The sequence below is a fragment of the Pteropus medius genome, unplaced genomic scaffold, assembly GCF_902729225.1.
Source record: "Pteropus medius unplaced genomic scaffold, Ma_sr-lr_union100, whole genome shotgun sequence".
Lineage (NCBI taxonomy): Eukaryota > Metazoa > Chordata > Mammalia > Chiroptera > Pteropodidae > Pteropus > Pteropus medius.
This window is the reverse complement of record NW_024355109.1, coordinates 324079-347837: the sequence shown is the minus strand read 5'-3', so window position 1 is coordinate 347837 and position 23759 is coordinate 324079. Positions and strand designations below refer to the sequence as shown.

The 23759-nt window shown below is 39.9% G+C and overlaps 1 protein-coding gene across 9 annotated transcripts in view; it reads left to right on the top strand.

Annotated features, from left to right (window-relative positions):
- Positions 1-19702, top strand: part of CARMIL1 (capping protein regulator and myosin 1 linker 1) — a 261243-nt gene extending 241541 nt beyond the window's left edge. For 2 of the 9 annotated variants that reach the window (XM_039857089.1, XM_039857086.1), the window contains 6 exons: positions 2460-2889; positions 5411-5492; positions 6595-6807; positions 9848-9988; positions 12505-12654; positions 18663-19702. In XM_039857089.1, the coding sequence (XP_039713023.1) occupies positions 2460-2889; positions 5411-5492; positions 6595-6807; positions 9848-9988; positions 12505-12654; positions 18663-18799 (1153 nt within the window). In that variant the 3' untranslated portion in view covers positions 18800-19702. The remainder of the gene's footprint in view (positions 1-2459; positions 2890-5410; positions 5493-6594; positions 6808-9847; positions 9989-12504; positions 12655-18662) is intronic. The other 7 variants (XM_039857088.1, XM_039857087.1, XM_039857090.1 and 4 more) reach the window with 7 other exon arrangements.
- Positions 19703-23759: the final 4057 nt, after the last annotated feature.

Below are 23759 nucleotides of genomic sequence, written 5' to 3'. Positions count from 1 at the left end.
ATTGTGAATAATAGTGTGACTAGGTATAGAATTATAGATTGAAATCCATTTCACCTTAGAATTTTGAAAACCTGGTCCCTTTATCTTCTAGCTTCTAGTGTTACTATAAGAATCTAATGTCACCTTGAGTCCTAATCGTTTGTTTGTAACTTGTTCTGTTTTTCCTCTTCTCCAGAAGCATTTGGGACCTTCACTTTGTTCCAAGAATATTGAAATTTTATGGTGATATGCTCTGGGTGACTCTTTTGTTTGTTTGTTTTAACCCATTTGCTAGGCACTAGTGGGCCATGTCAATCTGGAAATTCACATCCTTTGATTCTGGAATTTTTTAAAATTAAAATTTCTGTCATAATTTCTTCGCCTTTTCTCTATTCTTTTTCTTAAAGCTTCACTATTCAAATTATATGTTTCCCCTATTAATCCACTAATGGGTTTTTTTTTTTTTAATCTTTTCTCTCTTATTTTCTTATTCTCTTTTGCCTGCTCCGCCCCACCCCCAACACACACATACATTCTGGGATATTTCTTCAGTTATATCTTCCAACCTTTAGTTTTCCATTTCTGCAATCACATTTTCTACTATTCTTGTTTCATGATTCCAACATTTTTTTCTCTGTCATATTGAAATGGGGCACTAACAAGCTTCATGGAAGTTTGTAAGTGGGACCTGTCTACTGGTGGGCTTCAGTGTAGGGTGCCTTCTTGGACCATTTTGTTGAGGGGAGGGTCTCTCTGCTTGTCAAGGTCTTTAGGTCTTTGGGGCTTTTAGGAAATTTTGATCTCCTACATGGAGAGCATAAAACTGGCTGCCGCATTCTGGGATCCAGAATGAGAAAAAGGGGCTGAGAGGTGTCACTGTTCAATATGCGGGCTTCTCTGTGTAGGGGAGGAAAAATGATTTTTCCCTTCACCTTTCTGGGTTCTTGGCTGAGACTCCTATAATAAAAAACAGATTAACAGGAGAAAAACAAGTTTAATAACATGTATACCTCCTACTGCAGTAACTTCCTGAAATGGCCCAAGCCATCACCTTAAATACCATCTCCAGCTAAAGAAAAAAGATGGAGGAGGGTATCAGGGAGAGAGTCTGTTATGGGAGGTGACCAGGAAAAGCACTGTAAACAAGGGTAAGGTTATTTTGCAGTTTTAATTCTATGTCTTCTCCACTGATAAGAGTTCCTAGGGATTTGGTCATCCTCCTCTTCCTGATAAAAGGAGGGGCATAGTTACAAAGGAGATTTCCCATTACAAATGTAAAAGTCCCTTACAAAAGAGTAACTTCTGCTCATTTTACAGGGTGTCTGCTGTTTCTTAAAAATAATCAGCCTAAAATAATCCTATGCCAAAGAGGCATTTTTGGGGGTGACATATTCTTGTCCTCTTCACTTGAATCTCTCCTTGTTTTCCAGATGGTACAGCTCTCTTCAGCTGCACCTGCTGTTCCTCACCCTCCTCAGAGATTAAACTTGTGGTAGGATGGGGCAGGCATAGGCTCTATGTTTTGGGGAGAGGATCTAACAGTTTGGTAAATAGGCTTCCCACCTCTTTTCCTCTCTTAAGCCCCACTCTCAGGTCTATATCCAGAGGTGTTTCTTGTTCCTGTTTTGGAGCTAGTGCAAATCCATTTGTTTCTGGGCTTCCCCTAGTGATGCTTTAGGGGTCAGCTTTCCCAGATTAAATCAGTTTTCTCAGGACTATTTAGCTTCCAAACTTTGTTAGTTTTGCCTTTTCTCCCCTCTAGGGTTAATACCTTCTTTGAATCCCTTGCAGTGGTTTTTCGGGAAGCCCAGGGGAGCTAACGGTGTTCAGTCTGCCAGCTCTGTGAAAGGCAGTGATGGTGCCTTCCACTCAACCCACTGCATTTCCACTTTTTCCTCACCCAGTTCCCAAGTTTCTGAATTTTCTTTCTGACAACTCTACCAAAACTGTCTTGTCTGTCTTTTCATTTTGTTGCCTATTTCACTGGTATTACATTTAAGCAAGGATCTAAGTCTTGTTTGGGTTGAGCACCAAGGGTGGGATTTCAGATGTTACTTAATGATTACTGGAAGGATTTTAGGGGGTTATTGAGAAATCTGGCCCTTTTCATTGTGCACCAAATTAAATGAGGCAGTTGCCTCCTGTATCTGGATTGTAGCTAGCTTTGTTGGAAGTTCTAAAAAGTAGAGAAGCAGTTGACTAGAGTATATAAAACTAAAAAAAAATTCATCTCTCCTCCCACTCCTGCCACCTTTGGATTCTTATTAGCTTGTGTGTATCTCAATGTCCTCACCTGTGAATATGATGATAGTATTCTACCTTCTTCTCTATTTCCTAAGTGCAACGACTCCTATCAACTTCTTAAAATGCTTCAAAAGAGTTGCCATATAAGCAGCAATCTCCATATTTATATTTTGACTGATTCTTGCTGGAACTTGAATTACAGTAAAACCAGCAGGATTTGTTCTTTTGAATCACAGGAAATCGTCAGCAAAAAGCTCAGAGTTCCATGAGCTTAGTGAAGGAGGTGATGAGAAGAAAAAGCGAGATTCTCGGAGAAGTGGCTTTCTCAACTTAATCAAATCCCGGTCCAAATCTGAGCGACCACCAACAGTCTTAATGACAGAAGAACCCTCCTCACCAAAAGGGGTGGTCAGAAGTCCAGCCATGGACACACCCAGGAAGGACACGAAGCTAGATGAGCACAATGGCAATTCTGAATGGAGTGAAGAGATAAAAACACCTGACTCCCATGAAGAAAGTCAAGAGGAGGACATGGGGAAGGTGGAGCGCAGTGACAGCAAGGGCAGCCCACAAGGAGGCCGGAGATATGGGGTCCAGGTGATGGGCAGTGATCTGCTGGCTGAGATGAAGGCCAAGCAGGAGCAGAGAGCAGCTTGTGCACAGAAGGTAAGGGAGAGGCCATTTTGATTTGTTTGGGGTTTTGCCCCAGTGAGTGAGAGGTACCAAAAAAAAGCCCGTTAGTTAAATAAAAATCCAAAAACCAAAGACTTTTTCCTAATGAACCCAGATCACAGATCACAAAGACATGACCATGTTTTCCCTTTGGCACTATGGCCATGCTCTTCCCAAGAGCCACAGTGTTCGAGGTAAGTTGTTGGCTATACCTGCCCAGGTGCTTCCTTCCAGTAATCATTAGGTAACATTAGCCACAGAAGCATGTGATAGCTGTTCAGGGAAATGCTCAGATCTGGGAAAAGACTGAGTCTGTTGAATCCCAACAAAGACCTGAGCGTGACTGGAGATAGGAGAACTGACAGAGGCAAATAAAAATACTGAAACCAGATTCTATTATAGAAAGGTAGATCTATTTTTCACTTATTTAATAATTTATTCTTTTTTTCAAACCTTAAGCTTCCTTGCTGTATTCCAGATTTAAAAGTCAAGAGAAACCGCCCAAAAAGAAAAACTAAGGTCTTCTGTTAGAATTAATTAATTGAATACTTGACCATTGTGATATGTCATTACCTGTTGCTATAAAAAACTTCATAGTTTAAAAATTACAGAGTCCCCTACCACCACCGAAACTGACTTAATACATTACTTATTCTTTGAACCCTTTTAAAAATAGAAGTTGTAGGATTTTTTTCCTCCTGCAGCTAATAAAGGTTGGCACCTTCATTGTGGCCACTAAGACCCATACACCATGGTCGTGGCTTCTATGCACTCCCCGGCCTCTTTTATGTCTGTAAAGCTGGGTTCTCAAAAAAAGGGAAAATTGCATATCTATTTTATTTGAAGTATCGGAATAAAACAGTTCACCTCAATGAACCCTTGGTTTTCAGAAAGTAAATGATAAACTAAATACCAGGGTGGGGAGTGCTGTTTATATTGTAAACAGCTGACCATTTTTTCATTAGATCCTGCCTCCCGTATGATTTTACAACTGCTCTCCATAGTTCTTCCACTGGCACTTTTGTTATCTAGCAATTTCCTGGTTACAGATAACTCCTACCTCACTCATTAACCTTAGGGAAGAGCTGGGGTGGAAGAGGGGCGCATAGAACTCTACTCTGCTGATTCAACATGGGAGGCATGAGGCAGCCTTCACTGGCCAGAATTCTGAATAAATACTGTGACCACATCATTGGTGAGTCAGATGCCCAAAGAAGTGTTTAAATTTCAGTCTGTTTTATAGAATTTATAACAGTAAACGTGCTGTTTTCACTAATAAGCTGTTTTGTTTTATCACTGTTTTCATTGATGAACAGCTGCCTTTTGGTGGAAAGATGAGAAGTGCTATAGGGCTTTTTCCATGCACTTTGGATCTGATATATAAATTGGCTCAAAGTGACAAAACTCCTATGGTGTAATATTTTTATTTGTTCCAGGTTTATACCAACAATCTCTTAGCACCATCTAGTGTCTATTTAAAACAACCAAAGTTTTTAAATTTTGAACCAGTCAGGAATATTCATCCTTTCTGAATAATAAAATAATAAGAGAAAGTTTTTCAAAAATTAATATTATAATATTTTCCCTTAAAACTCCATGACTGTATTCTTTATAAAGTTAGCAACATAAACATCAGTGGTGAATATACTATTGATTAAAAAAAAAATGTCATCTTTACTCTCGAGCAATTCTCTTTACACTATTTATTTTTAATATGTGTATTTAAAGGGAAAGAACTGTGAAATGAGCTATGGTATCTGTTACTTATTAATAAAGGGGAATAACAGGTATTGAATGCTTTAGAAGCCCCATCTTTTCTTGTGGGGCCACCTCGTCAGCTGCCTGCACTCAAAGACAGCTGGCTGAGTCTTAGCTTTACCTTGACAGTTCCTGTCCTAGGAGAGTGGCATCTAACTTTCCCCATCTCTTAGTAACAAGCTCCTTCCACCTGAAGTTTGTCGGATTTGTTTTTTTAATTAATTCCAGCCTTTTCACCTGTATTTGTCTCTTAAAAGATCTGTGTCCTTTGGTTCTGCCTCAGTGCAAGGAAGGTCCCACCCATTTTAAGACTCCTTTCACCTATTTTGTACATCAAAGTTGAAAAAGTTTCTACTGCTTTTTAAACTTGATTTTTGGAACCCAATTGGAAAGAGTCCTGTAAATTTATAGAGTGTCAGTAGCTCCATCCCAGGGAACATCACAGAGAGCAGAGCCCACACAGGAGCTCAGCAAAAACAACAACAGGCATCACCAGCCCACTGTTTCCGTGGACCCACACGACTCTCACCTGTGGGGAGCATCCAAGGAACCAGCCATACTTTGGGCCCTGGAGCCCTGACTGTAAACACAGAACAGAACGTGTTCCTCTGAGCTTTGTCCTGAGGACTTCAGGGACCATCACTGTAACAGCATTAGAGTTAAGAAGACATTCTTTGTTGTCATTTATTGTCTGCGTTGTTCTTTTTCTTACACTTAAATACGTACTTTGTTGGGGGCGGGTGCTTGAATTTTTTAGAAGCTTGGGAATGATGCCATCTCCCAGGAGTCTTCCAGCCTGGCCACGAGCAACACAGAACGGCTGGAGGGAGGTGGGGCAGGTAAGTCAGGCCATTGCCATCACCCCCTTAGGAAAAACACTCTCTGGTTCCAGGAGTTTCATGTGATTGGCAGAAGAAAAATAAAGACAGGGAGGCGAGAACAGGTCTCTGTGCTGTATTTTCTCAGCTTTCACCTAAAAGGAAACCACCTTCTTTTCCTGCTCCAGCTCCACTTTGGGGCTCATCTCCCACCACCAGTGTAGCCTTGTGCCTGGACAGGGTACCTTTTCTAATTCTCAAAGGGAAGAAATTTCATTGAGAAGAACTCCCAAACTAAGGGGACTTGGGGAGGGGGGAGATTTTGGGGACATAGCTGATGCTTTTAAAAATAAGCCGTACATGGTATATGGAAGGTGGCTCTTTCGTTTGATAAGAGGTGATGTTCTTCCCTTTCAGCTTGGATATCCATAAATATAGAGTATCGTTTGTCCCTCTGACTCTTCAGGTGCAGTAAAAGAATAAGGCGCCTTAGATGGACACTGAAGAGTGACTTGAAAGTTGCATGTTAGAAACCCCGTTGTGCTGTTTGAAGTTTTCTTGCTTTAGTATCTTCATGCAGGAGCTGGAATATTAATTATATTTAACTGGTTTATTTTTGCCGGTTGTCTGGTTAAATTAAGGCAGCAAAAGGGATGGAGGCAGGGCATGAGATGACATTTCTGCGCTAGTGAGGTTATGGCCCCTGGCACAGCCCTCCTCATTCAGGGCCTGCAGCCAGACCCCTCACTGATTGCTGTCCAGAACTGAGGCGCCTGCAGTGGGATATACCTGCACCTTGTGCCAGGTTCAGGAAGATGTGCTGCTTTAAGTGCGTAAAGAACTACTATCCTCTCTGCACGGGCACGTGGACCTGCACACTATTCATTGTGAAGCTTGTCATCTGTGTGGTAGTCAGAGGTGATCAGAAGACCACCATTAAGTCCATTTTCTAAGGATTTTAGTCCTCCACCAGCATGCTTCTGTTCTAAACATTCTGTGATGAGAAATGACAATAAATGATTACAGCAGTTTGTGCCAGGCTCCTCCTAGGTTCACATGATTGGTTTCTTTCACCTTTGATTTTTAAGATAAAGTGTGCTTTTTGTACCCATTTTCACTTCAGTGCCTAAACTACACCCAGGTCTTCCGGAGACCCGCTTCAGTTTGGGGACCCCAGAAAAGAATGTCAAAATAGACCCCAAGGTGGACATGGGCTCCCGATCTCGGAGCTCCTCCAGCACACCCACCAGCCCGAAGCCCCTCCTGCAGTCCCCCAAGCCCAGCCCGGCAGCACGGCCCACCGTCCCGCAGAAACCAAGGACCGCCTCACGGCCTGGTAAGGGTTTTACTAGTCAAGGAGTGACGCCGAGACCATGTGGCTTCCCAAGGTGGCTGTGTTGAGACTCCACAGATGGTTTCAAGGGCACCAGTGAACATGCTCAGGGGGTCTGCTGAGGGCGTCCTGAGAAACCTGCTAGGGGCTGTGGAATTGACAAAAGCTGAAGGGTTCTTCTATTCAGCACTGAGGCCACCAACTCAGAAACTGTCCTTGCATTCAGGACTGCAAGCCACAGGGTGAGAATGGAAAAGCAGCCTTGTGTCGTTCTGACCCATTTGTAGTTTTTGAGGTAGCTTTTGGAAAACCTCTCCAGGGCGGACAGACCCTTCAGAAGACAACCACGTAAGGATGAGGGCCACAACCAGGGAAGGCACAAGTTCCTCTGTTTTTACCTCATATTCTGTGAATTGCTTAGAGTTTAGGATGGGACTTGGCAAACTGTGGGCCTATTTTGCAAATACAGTTATCGCAAAGCCACTCTGTGTGTGCACATTGTCTGCTTGCTTTGCACTCGAAGGGCAGAATTGAGTAGTTGCAAAAGAGTCCATTTGACCTGCAAAGCCTAAAATATTTACTGCTTGGCTCTTTACAGAAAAGGTTAGCTGACTCTAGGTTTAACAAATCTAATGACAGGGGAAATTTAAAAATATTAGGAAAGGTTTTGCTCTGCCTTATTCTCTCTTACAACTGCCTCTTTTTCCTGTCAGGTCATTTTTTTTTTTTCTCTTTAACTTTCTATTATAATAATTTTTAAATATATACAAAGTAGAATGATAATACAATGAATGAATCCCATATCACCTCTTCACTTTATTCCCCCACAAAAATTAGGCAAATAAGGATAGAGACATACAGTCGGATTATGCTCATTGTTATCAGCATCGTTGCTAATATAGTGCTAATCTTAACACTTAACTCTCCACCAGGCACTATTCTAAGTGCTTAGTGTGGATAAACTAACGTCCTCACCCACAGCTCCATTTCACAGATGCAGCTTGTGAGGCACAGAGATGCTCAGCCTGCCAAGTCACACAGCTAATGATTAGCAGCCAGACTCCACTACCTAGTAGGGACCACTCTTTCCCTGGGCTGTTCCCACAGGGCATGCACATGGAAAGTAAGACTCCTGGCTCATCATAGTCATCCATTAATACACAGATGATTTGGGTGGGATGAAAAAAAAGATAGTATCCCATGTGCCAAACTCATTCCACTTGTGGCTCTTCCTCATTTTCTCTCAAACATTTCTTTCACTCACCAAGTGGCCAACTTGTTTAATCCTCTCTGGTCTTCACAGCGAATTGGTCCCTCAAGTAACCCAGTGCAGTCTCCAAGGAGGAACCACAAAGAAAGGGGTATACTGAGATCACCTCAAGCAACTAACTCTTGAAGCAGATGACGTATTCCTAATTCTACTCACACCTTTTTGTAAACCAGAGTTTGTCATGATAGAGAACCCCAAAATTTCCTGATGCATACAAAATAGCTTCATAACAGAAAGTGGGGAGAAAGAAGGCAAATAAATGATTTTTTTAAAAAAAATTTAAATGATGACTACTCGAAAGCAGGCAAGCATTTTATGTCATCTAGGTGTGTATCTAGTCCACAGTAAGGAAATGACTCTTGTAAAGTGAACCTCATCTAATGTGTAGAGTATTTGGCTACTCAGACGCTAATGCCAGATATAAAACTAGCTGGATCCCTAATATTCTATTACAAGAAGCATTTCAGTTTATTTGCTAAATGTGTTTTTAGAACTTAGTATATTGACAGTTATGTTAATAAGCTAGTGTATAATTATAGAACTCGAGAAGTCAGCAGGCATTTTCAAATACACCATCTCATTTCCTCCCCTCAGTTCTGAGAGATTGTCGAGGTAGGTAGAGTTATTTTCAGTTTCTTGACACATCCCTGCTTCTGTAGTGAAGCACATAGACTTGAACTGGAAGTATGAGGCTAAAGAGGACCTGGCTGAAGGTTGTCTTCTACACACACACACACACACACACACACACGTGCCAAAACAAGAATTACCTTGCTGGTAACAGAGCAGAGAAAGAAAGGCAATTCCGTAAATCCTTTCAATTAGAGTGAAACAGCACAGCCTTCAGAATTAAGAGACTTAGAGTTATAGTTCTATTTTGCCACCTTTTTAGCTTAGCAGGTCTTTTGATTTGTTCATTTGTACAGCGGTCACCAAAGTTCTTTTTGGTTCTAAAACTCCATTATTCCAAGTTACTCTTAGTGATGTCAGTATGTGTGTGTGAGTACAAGCACCAGCATGCACAAATAATATGTGTGTGTATATATGGTGACCACCTTAGTAGATTTGACAATGGGTAAAGGCAATGAGTTATAAATCTTACATATTTTCCTCCCTCACTCCCCTCCCTCCCTCCTCCCTCCCTCCTCCTCCCTCCCTCCCCTCTCTCTCTCTCTCTCTCTCTTTCTTTCTTTTCTTTCTTTCTTTCTTTCTTTCTTTCTTTCTTTCTTTCTTTCTTTTCTTGGTTGACCTCACAGATTGCAAAGACCTTGTCAGCTTACAATCCCTTATTTTTTTATTTTTTACACTTGCAGCACCTGGTCTTCCTAGGTGGTCTCCCCCCATCCAAGTACTAACCAGGCCCGACCCGGCTTAGCTTCTGAGATCAGACAGGATCGGGCTTGTTCAGGGTAGCATGGCTGTGGACTAAATTTTACATATTTTATGAAAACCACAGTCTTTGAGTTTGAGGCAGAAGGAACATTAGTTCACCTACAGTGTAATTTTCAAATATCAGTTCATTGGAATTCTGTGTCTGCAAGGTAGATTTACATCTATGCGAGATCTAACCTTCATTTTGTTTTCATTATTTTTCTCTCTATTGTTTGTGGATTTTATTAGTTCACGGAGCAAAAACATGAAACTAGTTTTTGGTCAGAAAAATCCTATGATGCTTTTTAAAAATTATTAGTCACTTGTATTGGAATAACCCAGCTTATGTTTGAGGAATCCAGTTTATGGAACAATTTAACTTGTGTGTTTATGTCTCCACAGAGGACGTCCCAGACTCTCCACCTGGCCACAGTTCCCCTAAAGTTGCTCTTCTTCCGCCCGTCCTGAAAAAAGTTCCTTCAGACAAGGAGAAAGAAGGCCAGGGTAGCCCCCAGCCCAGCCCCAGGACATTTTCCCAGGAAGGTAAGAAATGTTTTTCTCCAAGTTAGTGCTCCCCAAGGAGAGTGATTTTAAGAGAAAGGAATCTATCCTGGACTTAACTAATATCTTAGATTTTGTTTAAGTCAGCACCCCTTGGGTTAAATTTTGGAACCAGAGCGGTTTCTTGGTTCAGAAGCTTGATTCAACATTGGCGATGACATTGGATCTTAATAGAGGACCACACACAAAGAACGAAAAGCATAACTGAGACGCCAGCCCAGAGGTCTCATGTCTTTGTCACAGTCACCATTAGATGTGCCTACACTGACTCCTAGCATATCAAGAGTGCCTTAAATATTATTTGGTGACTCATTTGATGCTACTTGTACGTTTCTAGGTCCCATTATTTCCAAGAAAAGCTTCCCCTGGTTGTGAATGATCGTTGCTGTGGTTCAGGAGCAACTGAACCCGAATGACCTTGGGGCTCACTGTGCTTGCTCAGTCATGAAGTCAGATGTTGCTCATTCCTAGAAGGTGGCATCTGCATGGACATGCTCAGAGCATCATTGTACCAGTTTGCTCCTTCTAATTTGTGGGTTAGAAGCAGAGCAAGATAGTCCTGGGGCGTGTATGCCATCTCCCAGTCAGATCAGGAGCGGCAGTGAGTGGAAGGGAAGCGTGTTTGAGTGGCTTCTGCACCCCCCCCATCTCTTTCGCCCACCTCCCTTATTCCATTAAATGCACAGTTAACTCTTGGGTTCTGTCTTTCATAAAGTATAATGTGATTACTGTCTTTAAGCCCCATCTGTAAAGAAATTCCAGAGCCACACAAGTCATCGTGTCCAGATGGCTCTTATTGTGGGTTGGGGTTGCTTTGTTTTATTTCAGATTTGCTTGACGCTTTAGAATTTTTTGACCTCTTGCCTCTGACAGCTTCCTACATTGGCCAGTTTTCTTTTATTGATGGTAGTTTTGAAATCATTAGGAAGTAGTTCTGAGTGCTGTCTTAGTGATTCGGGAATCGAATGAAAGAAATGACACTGCCTGCTTTCTCATCTCTATTCTGCAGATTTTTTTGGTGGGTACAAGCTTTAGCCACCTATTGGCCAAAAACAAAAGAAGGTGGGATTTTGACCAAAACTGATAAACCACTTCTGTCATACAGAGAAACCAAAGCCGTAAAAGGTGGCTGGCATGTACAGTCGTATTATACATGGTAAATAAACACAGGGTCAGTGTTATAGCCACAGCCTTTGGAAGACTTGGTATAGAAAGAAGAGCCTTTGGTGGTGCTGGATCAGAGTGGCTTGAGCCAGCAAGTGTCCCTGACAGCCCTGGTCATGCCACACAGCCCCTCCCCTGTACCTGTGCTCATTTTCCTTCTGCAACTGCTGACTTTTTCGCTTCATTTCTAAGGAAACTTTGAAAATGTCTGAAGGAATCATGGGTGTGTGTAGGTGGGGGAAGTGATTAATTAAGAATGCTCATCTTTTCAAAAGCAATTGAAATATGGAAGGATTAAAAAGAAAAGGTCAAGGTTGAATAATAATTAACATTTTTGAAGTGATATTTTCTAGATGCCTATATGATTCAAACAAGGCCTAGAATAACCCACCAGCCTCATGAGTAAGAATGTGTGTACAGAGCCTGTATAGTTCACAAAGTGGGTGACGTACTAGATGCCACCACTAGCATGTCCTTAGTCGTTTTGAGAATGTCATGGGTGGGTTCTCTCCACCGGAAGTTAAAAATGAGAGTTGCTCCTTAGACACTTCAAAGCTTGAGAGGTAAGTGTTTGATTCCCTTCCTCCCTCCCCATAAAAGCAAACATTATGAATGGTACATGCCTCCAACTTCCCAGGTAGATGGTAGGGAGTATAGAGCTGTGGAAACCAACACTTTCCCACCTGGGATCTAGAATAAGTTAATCACAGAATTATTCTGGTATCACTTGGTACTGAAATTGGAATGAAAATATACATTTCTAATGGCCGAGGTGGTAAGATTTTGACTTCAGTTCATTTATCAGCTTGCCCACTAAGCTGGCCCAGGAATGAGAGCCACTTGTGAACCCTGTCTTTCTTTTTCTTTAAAAAAGTGTTCATGATGTGCTCCTATTTTCTTGTACATTATTCATGCTGGTTACTTCATTTCCTTGTTCTGTGCCTCCCTTTGGACTAGCGTGCCCAACTAATTTCTGAAACAGGTAAACTGCTGTGATTTTGGGGGATTATTCCATAGTGAATGTGATCTTCATTAATCCATCCTGGAATCAAAATGGTAATGTTGGGGCCTTTTTGTTAGTACCTTTAGGGAGCAGATTCAGAGCTCACCTCATTTTGCACGATATTTCCATAATGTTGGCTGTTGAATTCTGTAGACGATGGTGCATCTGTTCAGGACCAGCACTATAGGTTCCTTGAATCCTAAGTGGGGTGGGTAAGCTGATATTTAATTTTTAATTTTTAATGTTTAATATTAATGTTAATGTTTAATATTAATGTCAATACATTGATGTATTTGCTAATATAAGGGTAAAATGAATCCCTTTTCCTCAGTAGTGCAAAGAGGAGATTATTACAAAAGACATTCAGATCATGACAGTGACAAGCCTTCCAGTAAAGAGAAAAGATCTTCAAAACTGTACTCCACCATTGCAGAAGAAGAGGTGAATGCAGTTGGGCACAGGAAGTCACAGCCAACAAATGGTTAGAGCCTTCGATTATCATCCCTCACTGCCCCAAAGCTTATGAACTGGCACTAACAAAAACAAACTTTAATCGAGTAACTTCTGTCCTGGGACTAGGATAATTCAATTCATACTACTGATTTTTTTTTCCTAAATGGCAACAGGATGGTCCTTCCATTTGAGGCAAAAAGTTTTTAACTTAAAATTTTAAATTAGGAATTCTTATGAGGAAGATCAAGTTATCTTGGAGTATAGTGATGTGTCCTTTCAAATTTTTGCGATTATGTCGGTTTATTTTTCTATGTGGCGTCACGTCTCCTATCCTCTTCCTTTTTCTCTCTGTTCTATTAGATTTAAACTAGGATTGGATCAGAAATTCTTAGAGTAACACACTTTGTACCTTTAGGGAATATTGGCTTAACACTTTACATTATTTTAGAAAAGAATCAATAAAAAGCCAGCTACTAAATGAAGACCTTGTGTCATATTCGTGATCTTTCAATTGACATTTTATGACCTTTTAGTGAGAAATGTCAGTTAACTTTTTAAACTCTAAGAACAATTTATTCTATTTCACAGCAGTTACTCTATGACGTCTTTCATTTGACACTGTAGTAAATTCTGTAATGTTCTGTTCAGGTGAGGACTGTCCCAAGAGACAAAAAGGAGACATTTCAAATCAGCTTTAATCTCCAGTGAGAAATTTTAGAACAATCATTGCTGATTCAGGGAGGAATTTTCTTTTTTGTGACTGATTACTCTTGTAAAACTTTATCAGAGGTTAACATATAAGTAAATTGGCTCTAGGGATGAAGAGCATGGCACAGCTTTCTAGCTATAATTCCACATCCTTCACTGCCTCCTGAGAAAGTACCCCAGAAGGCAAGTCAATGGGAGTGACCTTATTATAGGAATAACTTCTTTTGCAAAAGGATAAACCATTCTCAAACTTGAGCACACTTTATTATTGATAATAAACCTCTTTGACCCTTCTTACAGCTTCACAACTCAATGAATTATGATTCCTCAAGTAGGAACTATTGTTTTGAGGACTCTCTTTGACATAGATTTAAAAACAAAAACAATAAAAAAGCATCTACCAACTTCCACCAGCAGCAGTATTTGGAGCCAGCCTTCTTCGCCAGCACTGTTGGATGAGCCATGTGCCCTGACTTGCATGCTGGTCAGGTGCACACTAACCAGATGATGGGGTGGAGTTTAGGCTAAGACCCATAGCATAAAATGAAGTCTGAAGGTCACGTATGGATAGACCATATTGTTTGGGCCAGGTAGCACCTGCCTAGAGAAAACCCACTGGCTTGCTCCTTCACTTGTAAAGGATTTCTTGTGTGGTAGACATGTTTATAAAAAGGTGATTACAGTAACTCTTCTCTCTACAAGAGATTTTTCTCTGATATTTTCAAGGAAATCTGTTATCTTCAAGTTATAGAAAAATTATATAAATGAACACCTAAGACCTTTATTTTCTGAAGAGAGGCAGAGTTACTTCTTAGAATATATTAAATCAGAAGCTCTATCTCTGCATTGCTTCTTTGAATTAAGACACTGAAGGTCACATAGATATTTCTAGATTTGGGAAATTTACATTTGAACTATTATATCAGTTGACTTATGTTACTTGGTTATTAACAAAGCACCCTTGATGCAATGCAAGTTCTATCTTCATTAGGCCATTAAAAGCGCTTTTTACACAAAAGAGGCCACCTCCCGGTGCCACACCAATTATCCTAAAAGGCCTTGAGTTAGAGTAAAAAGAAGATGAAGACAGAGATAAGACAAATCTTAAAAAGGCAAGAAATTCTGTGTCTGTCTTAGATTTTCTCATGACCTCTTTGCTTGAAATTCTGATTGTGATGGGCTATTGTCAGATTTCGATGGAATTAAATTGGACCACCTTGTATTTGCTTTTCTGCCTTGATTTTTTGAGATACCAGAACAAAAAAAGTAATTTTACAGGAGCTTCAATTAAATTTTACATGTAATATAATTTTATTTTGTTAGTGCCAATTTTTAGCGCTTGACTGTTTCACCCTTGAGAACTGCATAGCAGTCTGCTTTCTGAATAGTTTCTGGTTAACAAATAGCACTTAGCAGAGCAATTTTATTAAACCATTGTCTGTATTTTCCTTTAAATCTTTTAAAAGTAGCTCTGTGTACTTTCCCTTAAATCTTTAAAAAGCAGCTCTATTTATCCTAAAACAGCTCTCTGATTTTCCTCAATCACGTATCGATGAAACAGAGGCTATTGTTCTCAAAGCACACTGCATATTTTTATCATGATTATCATTTTTTAATTGTGTGGTTATTTCAATATTGATTTGACAGGTAAAATGCTTTCTTTTACTAGAAATATTTATAACTGCATCTTTTGAATTTCATATCATTTCCCTCTACAATTAATTCTACTCTGTGATGTTTTCATTAGAACATGTTTCGTTTTCTTGAAGAAAATAGTTGATTTTGGCTTTGTATGAACTGTAATGTATCCTATTTATATAGGCCATCTAATTCTGAGTTTGTTTTTATGTATCACTTGCTTCTTCCATAATTCAAAATATAGCCAACAAATATTTGGCTATGGTTTATAATCTGTAATCCAGTGCTCTAGTCTACTTTTTCACCAGATCTGGATTCTACTACCCCTATATGAGTTCTTCAAAAGAAATATAACAGTTAGTTGGCATTTTTGGCTCTTGCCAGAAGGTGTAAAAAATCAGGGCTGACTACCGAATATTATTTTAAGGTCATAATGTTTTTCTTCTGGAAAATAAGGATGTCAGTGGGGCTTAAAATGGAGAAAAGCTCAAATTTTCATATGAATCTCTAATTCTGAGTTTATATGCATGTTTCAGAAGCTTTAAAATTAGCATATATATTTGCATATATATGCAAAGTCAAATCATCTTCAAGAATGTTTGAGCCTCTGTGCCAATTATCACCACTATAAACAGGATGTGAATATATTTGAAGTGTTTGTGTTGAATAAATTACCTGTTTACTTACTCGGGTATCTTATAGTTTTAATGGTATATGGAGTAGTAATAAATATGTATATAGACACATGTATAGAGACCCTCCAGGACTTTAACTGTATGAATACTTGCCTTGAATAAGTGTTACGAAAACAATTTGATTTTTTTTTACTCTGTATAAAAAACATCAAGTCAGGCTGCCAAGAAGGTTCATCTGAATTAGTAAAAAGTCTGAATTTTATAAATATTTTTAAATAATTTCTGAAGTTTGAAGTTTCAAGCAAACGTAATCTTATTTAGGCTGTCCAGTAATGGGATCCTTACTAAACCTACTTCAATATCATTGTAATTAGCATCCTAATTAGATGCTGCCTAAAGACTGGAAAACAAACTTGACAAACAACATTCCCCCTAGAAAGTTGTTTGTAACTGGTGATCTGGATTAACAGGAAGGTAGGAGGCTGGGAGACAGAGTGCTTTGGTTTCCAAACTTAACTGTGTTAGTTGTGTGACCTTAGTTCCTTAACCTCACTATGCCTCAGTTTTCCTATCCGAGAATGGTGCTGCCTATGATACTAAGGAAAATGTCAGCCTGGTACGAGTCTCCTTATCACATTCACACTCACATATGATAGAGTTTAGTCAATGAAAATGAATATTTTGGGAATGAATTTTTAAATAGTGTCATTGCCATAGTGATCTACTTTGGCAACCCTCTAGAAAGGACATGTTATTATTCCTCTCAGTGACTGGATTGGATGAATTAAAATTGTTGCTTTCATGATGAGTACTGAGTCTATGCCACCATCCCAGAACCCAGCCTGGTAACTTGTTAATGTTTGCTATATCCTCCCATCCCCCAGCCCGAGGACTCAGAAGCCCAGTGTCACTTAGCTAGAGACTAAAGGACAGGCTGCTTTTTGTGGGAAGATTCCTGTGTTGGATTTCTCTGAATGTCAACCAGCCCTGCTACAATCACACTGGTCCAGGGTTATCTCAGTTTTTATCTATGACATAAACATTTTCGATTGCATGAATTTCTCCATTTTTAGAGAGTACTCAGATGTCATATCACATAATATTAATTAGACCTGGGATTTCCAAGAAGCTAAAATATTGAGAAGTTTGAAAAGTTTTTTAAATCTAGGAACTGGAGCAAATATGTTTGCTCTGAAGACAAATGAGCAATGTATCACCATATCTCTTCCCTTGAACCTGTAGTTTTGGAAATTTATTCTTGAGTCGCTTGATACAGAAGAGCAGCTTATTTTGGTTTTAAAATGGAATGAATAAAATTTTCTGTCAGATTTTGCTAATAATGCTCTATTTTGAGGTTAAATTATTAGAAAGGTGTCTTTCAGATGATGTCATTATAAATCTACTTCCTCCTGTTCATAGTACACACAAAAGTTGAGAATTTTAAAGGATTCTGTATTACTCAAATCAGTTTTGTGATAAAGGGCAAACTATAGAAAATTATGTACCTTCTTCCCAGAACCTGGCTTGTAAACAACTTTCAAAGAACCAATCAAATGAGTACATTCAATTTTTTTACTCTATTCTAAAAAATAAAAATCAGTTATGATATTTATTCATTGCTTCCTCCCCACCCCAAAAATAAATAAATAAATAAAAACTTGGATAAAAGAAGTCAAAATTTTTTTTAATTACTTACCTTCATTATGAGATTTGAAAGGTTTATTCTTTTCAGAATTTGCAGTAATTTCAAGTTAATATAATTAGCTAAACATTTAAATTTTTATTGTCTAGAGATCAGAATCAGCCCTGATAGCCAGATTGGCAAGAGAAGTACTTTATGATGTTTGCACTTTTACTATTAGGTTCCATTAGCTTTTACTTCCTGAAACACTTTTTAGTGGATTAAACATTTAAATAGCTAGTTCCTGGCAAGATGAGTTCTTTAGCATAATGATAAATTAAAATGATCAGAAGCATCTACTGAATCCTATTGCTTTTCCAGGACCTGGAAATTTCTGAGTGATGAGGCAGCTGCACTCTTCTTTCAAGCCAGATAGAGTGCATGGGTTTGGTATTTTTAGCTTAAGTGGTGTGTCTATATAATAGACTTGGTAAGTAATAATAACCCTTATTACTTTGGTATATGGCACCAGAACCTTTTCCCAAGGTATAGTGGCATTACAGCTGTGATCTAGTTGGGAAAAACATAAGCTTTGAAGAGAGACGTAATTTAAATTTGATTCCAGGTATTACAAAACCTATCTTCCAGGATAGTAGTGAAGAATAGCAATAATAAAAACAGAAAGTGCCTGACATGGAACATGACAAAGGCTCAGTTCCAGCAAATATTCTTCATCATTGCTTTGTAAAGTCTCAGCGAATCCTTCATGTTTATATGTAATCAGAATAGGCAATGATAATGGCAGTTCTTCCTGGAGGCTACTTCCAAAAAGATTGAATAGACCATAGGCGGTATTAATTCATTTTCACAAGACTTTAAACTATTCATCTAGAGAGTGAAACAGGTTTTCTGTGAGACAGAAAAGTCTGACGAAGATGGCTGGGACCTTTCCTTATATCTTGTCCCAAAGTAGAAAATCTCAGTCAAACCTAAATGTCCTGCAGAGGCACCAAAGGGAACATCTGTCCAGCAGTGACTCCTCAAAGCTGTTTGCCCTGTTCTCTCTAATGCACAAGGGGGCAACTGTGACAGGAGGTCACCTGCACATTAGCTTCGGAGCGCTTCTCCTTCCTGACATCTCCCTTCACTCCCTCCCTTCATCCTCACCTTCTGGGGTCTTCACCCTCAGATTATCAACTATATCTATTAGAGGCTCACCCTCTCGTAGACTGGAGTTTTATATGTTGTTTTAATTTTTTCCATTTCGTTGGTGTAATTTCTGTCTGGAATCTAAATATAATTGGTAAGTTGTTTCTGAGACAGTTCATCCTGAACCCCCTCACTCTTCAGGGCCCTGCATCTCATCCCATTACTGGTGAGGTCACTGGTATTACCTTGTTAATCAGTGATAACTTCCTTTTCTTTCTGTTTCAGTTTCAAGGAGAAGCTGGGGCCAGCAGGCCCAGGAGTATCAAGATCAAAAGCAGTGGTCCTCCAGTAAAGACAGCCATCAAGGCAGCAAATCTAGTGACTCTGGGGAAGAAGCAGAAAAAGAGTTTATTTTTGTGTGAAGGTCACCACACAGAAGTCCCGCCGTGCAGGGCACTTTGTTAGCCATCAGAGAAGAACCCAGGGCAATACGTCCCACTTTCTATGCACTCTTCTCTTGGTGCTCTTTTTTTTTTCCTTTTCCTTCTATCTTTCCTTTTTTTTTTTTAACAGACCCATTTCTTGGTAATCAAAGAACATTTGGGCTTCTCTCAACCCTTGGCATTTGATTTCTAAGCATTCCTTCATATGCCTTCAACAAATGCCAGCAAATATCCCATGGGCTGTACTTGAATTTCTCTGAGGCAGCTACTGTTTGCCCTGCAAATGAGAGTTTGGAGGTGAACAAAGTAACTGGATATGAACCTGCACAAGAATGTCATCCAGGTACCAGTGGGGTATTCTTGCATGTACCTGTGTCAAATCTGCACTTGACTCAATAGCAAAATGTATTCTTGATGTATGCAATTGCACATTGTAATTATATTAACAGAGCACACTAATCATTTGTATAAATTATATATATTAGATCTTTGGTATGGTTTCTACATTCTCCCGTGGGAACTTCTTCCTTCCTGATGTAGAATTGTACATTTAAACTTGGTCAGTGACCTTTGCAGTACCATCAACAAGCACAGCAAGAACAGAGTGAGAGAGGTCCATGGCTGCCTCTACCATGTGCCCAGATTAATGTATATAGTTGATTGGAATGAAGATTTATGAATATTTGTGTTCTTTGAAGGCCTTTAATTTCTCTCTGCATATTAGCTTTTAATGTGTGATTTTAAAAGAGAATACTTTGACACTTGTAAAAAATCAAAATACTACTCTTTTTAAGACATTCGCAAATATTCACTTACATTACTGGCTAAAGGTATTTTATTTGGATGTATATTTATACCAATAAACTGATTTTACAAGTGGAATTTTGACCTCCAGTTACTTTTTTAACTTAGATTTGGCTTGTGCTGATGAACTGTGTTTCCCACTCCCCGCCACACACACAAATCCAGAATAATTACAGTTCCCAGATAATCAACCCAAGTTACATTCAAAATAAATGAAACTTGATGATTCTATTGCCTACTCTCATCTTTGAGAAATCATGAAATTTATCGAAAGGTTTATTTATGAATTTGATCAGTTCCCATTGCTTCAAATCAAGGGTCATATATGGGATGTGAATGTGAACTATGAAGTATGATTGGAAGAGTTGCCAGCAGTGCGGTCGTCTGTTGGAAAGAATCACGGTAGGTGGGGCTGTGTGATATGACTGTTTAGGGTTACATTTAGGGTTGATTTTATGTATAGGGTTAGGTTTAAGGTTAGAATTAGGATTGAGGTTTTGTAGATGGTTAGGGTTAAGGTTGAGTTGGATTTTAGGTTATTATTTAGGGGTTGAGGTTAGGTATAGGGATAGGATTAGAGTTACCATTAGGGTTATGGAATGGGTTAGGTATAGGGACAGGTTTCAGGTTAAGCTCAGGTTTTAAGTTAGGCATAAGATTAAGTTTAGGGTAAGAGTTGGAGTTGAAGTTCGATATAGGGCAAGTGTTAGGGTTAGGGTTGGGGTTATGGGAAGGGTTCGGTATAGGTTTAGGGTTAGTGTCAAGTTTTAGGTTCAGATTAGGTATATGGTTAGGGTTATGTTTAATGTTGGAGTTGTAGAGTTAGGCTTGAGGTTATATATAGGATTAGGTTTTTGTTTAGTGGTGTAGATTAGTGTTTGGTTTAAAGTTAGAATTAGATAATGGAGAGGGTTAAGGTAGAGGTTAGGTATCATGATAGCTTAGAAGTTAGGTTTAATGTTAGGGTTAGGGTTAGGGTTGGGGTGAGGGTAAGGTTTGGTTTTGAAATTAGAACTGATAGGGTTAGGGTTGTTAGGTGCAGGGTCAGATTAGTTTGGTTATAAAGGTTAGGTTAGGGTTTCTAGCAGGTTTAGGGTTAGGGTTATGGAGAGGGTTAAGTATACAGTCAGGGTTAGGGTTTATGTTAATGTTAAGAGTAGGGTATCGTATAGGATTAGTGTTGAGGTTAGACATAGAGTTAACATTTGTGTTAAGGTTAGGGTTGATGTTAGGTACAGGGTTAAGATTACTGTTAGGGGTGTGGTTAAGTTTGAGAAAAGGTTTAGGGTTGAGGTTAGATAGAAAGTTAATGTTAGACTACGTTTGATGTTTAGGGTTCTGAAGAAGGATGAGTTTATAGGGCTATGGTTTAAAAGTAATTTTTTATCTTACATTTTGGGTTAGGGTTACAATTAGTGTTAGGGAGGGTAAGATATAGCATTAGGGTTAGGTTTAGGGTTTGGCATGTGAGTTGGGTGGGGCAGGGTCTCAGGGAATCACCAGGGCCAGATGAACAGTGTTAACCAAGTTAACGGAGAGCTCAGCTATGGTACTTGCCTGTCCCTGCTACCTGGGCAGAGGGAGGACTCAATAAAGAAACAGTGGCATCTGCCAGCACTTTCCTGACCCCTGCCCCTCTATCCCTTACTCCTTCCTATATGTCTCTTGTACTTTTTAAGCTGCTGCCCCAGTGCTGGAACTCGGAGCAAGTGAGTTTATGAGTGAGTCTCTGCATAGGCCCTTGAAGAGGAATGCCTGGGAATCCAGCATCCCTCTGTCTCACTCAGCCACAATCTTCACTGGCTTTCACAGCCAAATGTTATAGAGACTTCTCTTCCCTGCACTGGCGCCCTGGGCTGGGGAGCCCAGTGTGGGGCTGGGAGCCTTGTACCTCGTCAGGGGTTGGGGTCAACTCTGCAGCCATGACAGCCCACTCACCTCTTAACCACGATACCATAGGCGTGGGGCCTGCTTACTTCACATCTCTGCCCCTCCTGCCAGTCTCATGTGGCCAACAGTAAGAAACATTAAAGCAACTGCTCAGAAGGTCAAAGTTTCTTTTAGGATCCTTTTATAGGTATTCTTTCAAAGTCATTTTGCCTTTTAGAAGCTTCTATATGTTAATCAAAGAATTCAGTCCATTGTACCCAAGAAGTTTGGAATTCCCTTTTTAAGGGAGGCCCCTTGAGGTGAACATAAAACCAAATTTTTCCTGAATGGCCATTAGAGTTTCAAATTATTTTGCATAGTTGGTCCATTTTGTTTTTTAAAAAGGAGGTACCAAAGTGTTTGCATATAATTAGCTAGATTTCCCAAAGAAGAAACTTTGGGGAACTTTTAGAAGGTCTTCTTGTTAAAGGTAAATTCTCCCAAAAATTGTCAAGACCAGACAAAAAGACAAAAGAGGTGATAAGGCTATCTTTGAATCATTTAATTCCTTAGAGGATTTTACTAATTGAAAAATGCCTCCCTTTCAGCTTGTTTAACATTTCTAAGATCCACTAATTGTGCATGTAAATATACTAATTTTAGAATTTCAAAAGATCTCCAGGGTGGCCACTGTAATTCCCATTTGTCCTTTTTATCAGAAGTCCATAGAGACAAATACTTAGCAAAGGATGCTAAATACAGCTGCCATTCCAAATTGGAGTTGTCTATCCATAATAAAAAGAGGGTGCCCTATGACAAAAATTAGTATCAGAAGATCCCATGATAAAAGCTCTAAACCTCAACTGAAGGAGGGAGATTTGGAACTGAGAGTGCTCACCACCGGAATCCTGGAGCCATTGGTGGAACAGCAGAGCACAAAGAGCTCAAGCAGCTACCTCACTTGGATCCAATAGCAGCACCAGAATTGAAGGAAAGCATTCTTTGTATTCCACTCTTGACACCATATATGCCTAACAAACTCGAAAAGAGTCTGAAGGCTTTGGTTAGAAATCAGTGATAAAGATTTATTCAAAGGTCTTAGGGATTTCAAACTGAAAACATAACTTGGCAATTCCCAGTGTTCTGAAGAAAAAAGAAAAAAGGCTAAGAGTTCTTATAGTAAGTACGTTCTTGAGAAGAATCAGTCCTGCATTCTTAGCCTAAGGATTGGTCCAAGATGCTTATCATTCAGATGTCAAGATGTCTAATAATGGCTGGTCATGTTTGGTGGTCTGGATAATGGATATTAGATGGTCTGTATACATGAACCATTTTTTCCTTAATCCTTCAGAGGATGATGAGAGGCCCACTAAGAGAACATGTACTACACATGCACATTTCACCACTCTTCTGTATCAGGAACAAGGCAGGTGTCTGGAGAATCTAAGTACCAGGATCTGCCTCTGGCTCTTGAAGTAATAAAACATATGCCTAAGAAAAACTCTCACCTATACATGCTCATTTCCTTTCCAGAAGGCTGAACTAGGAAAATCTGGACTGCCTTTCCAGAGCAAGACAAGATGGGCTGGACATGAATTTCTGAATTGGGAGACACCTGGATATCTTAATGGCTATGGAGCCCAGACAGCAACTCCAAATGGGAATTTGAACTGTAGCCACTTTAAAGCTAACACCTCACAACAATAATTTGGAGGGATGGGAGTTCCCTCCATGCTGGTGGCCGTCAGGTATGGAAAGCTCTCACTGCCCAAGGCTGGTGACAAGGTGACTTACTGCATGTCAGTAGATGCTTCAGTTCCTGGGCACCAGGAACAAGGCAGGTGTCTGGGAAGATTGTGTCCCAGCAGCTACATCTGGTTCTTGGTGATAACAAAACATATGCCTAATTAAAAGCCCTCATCTACACATATGCACATCACCTCCGTGAAGGCTGAGCTGGAAAAATCTGGACCGCCTTGTCAGAGTGAGGCCAAGTGGGCTGGCCATGAATTTGTGCAATCAGAGACACTTGGAAGTCTTGATTGCTAAAGATACTTGGAATCCCATCATGCTGCCTTCTCAATGGTTTTCATGAATAGTGGGGGCTCCCTTACACTGGAGGATTTGCAGTGGTTTGGGAGCTGCCCACTGAGCCTCTTAGTTTTGGAGGGTCCCAGGTGCTCAGAGCCTGCTGACAGGGAATCTACTGCACATGCTTGCCACCACAGGTTCAGAGCACCAGAGACCAAGAACAAGGAAGGTGTTG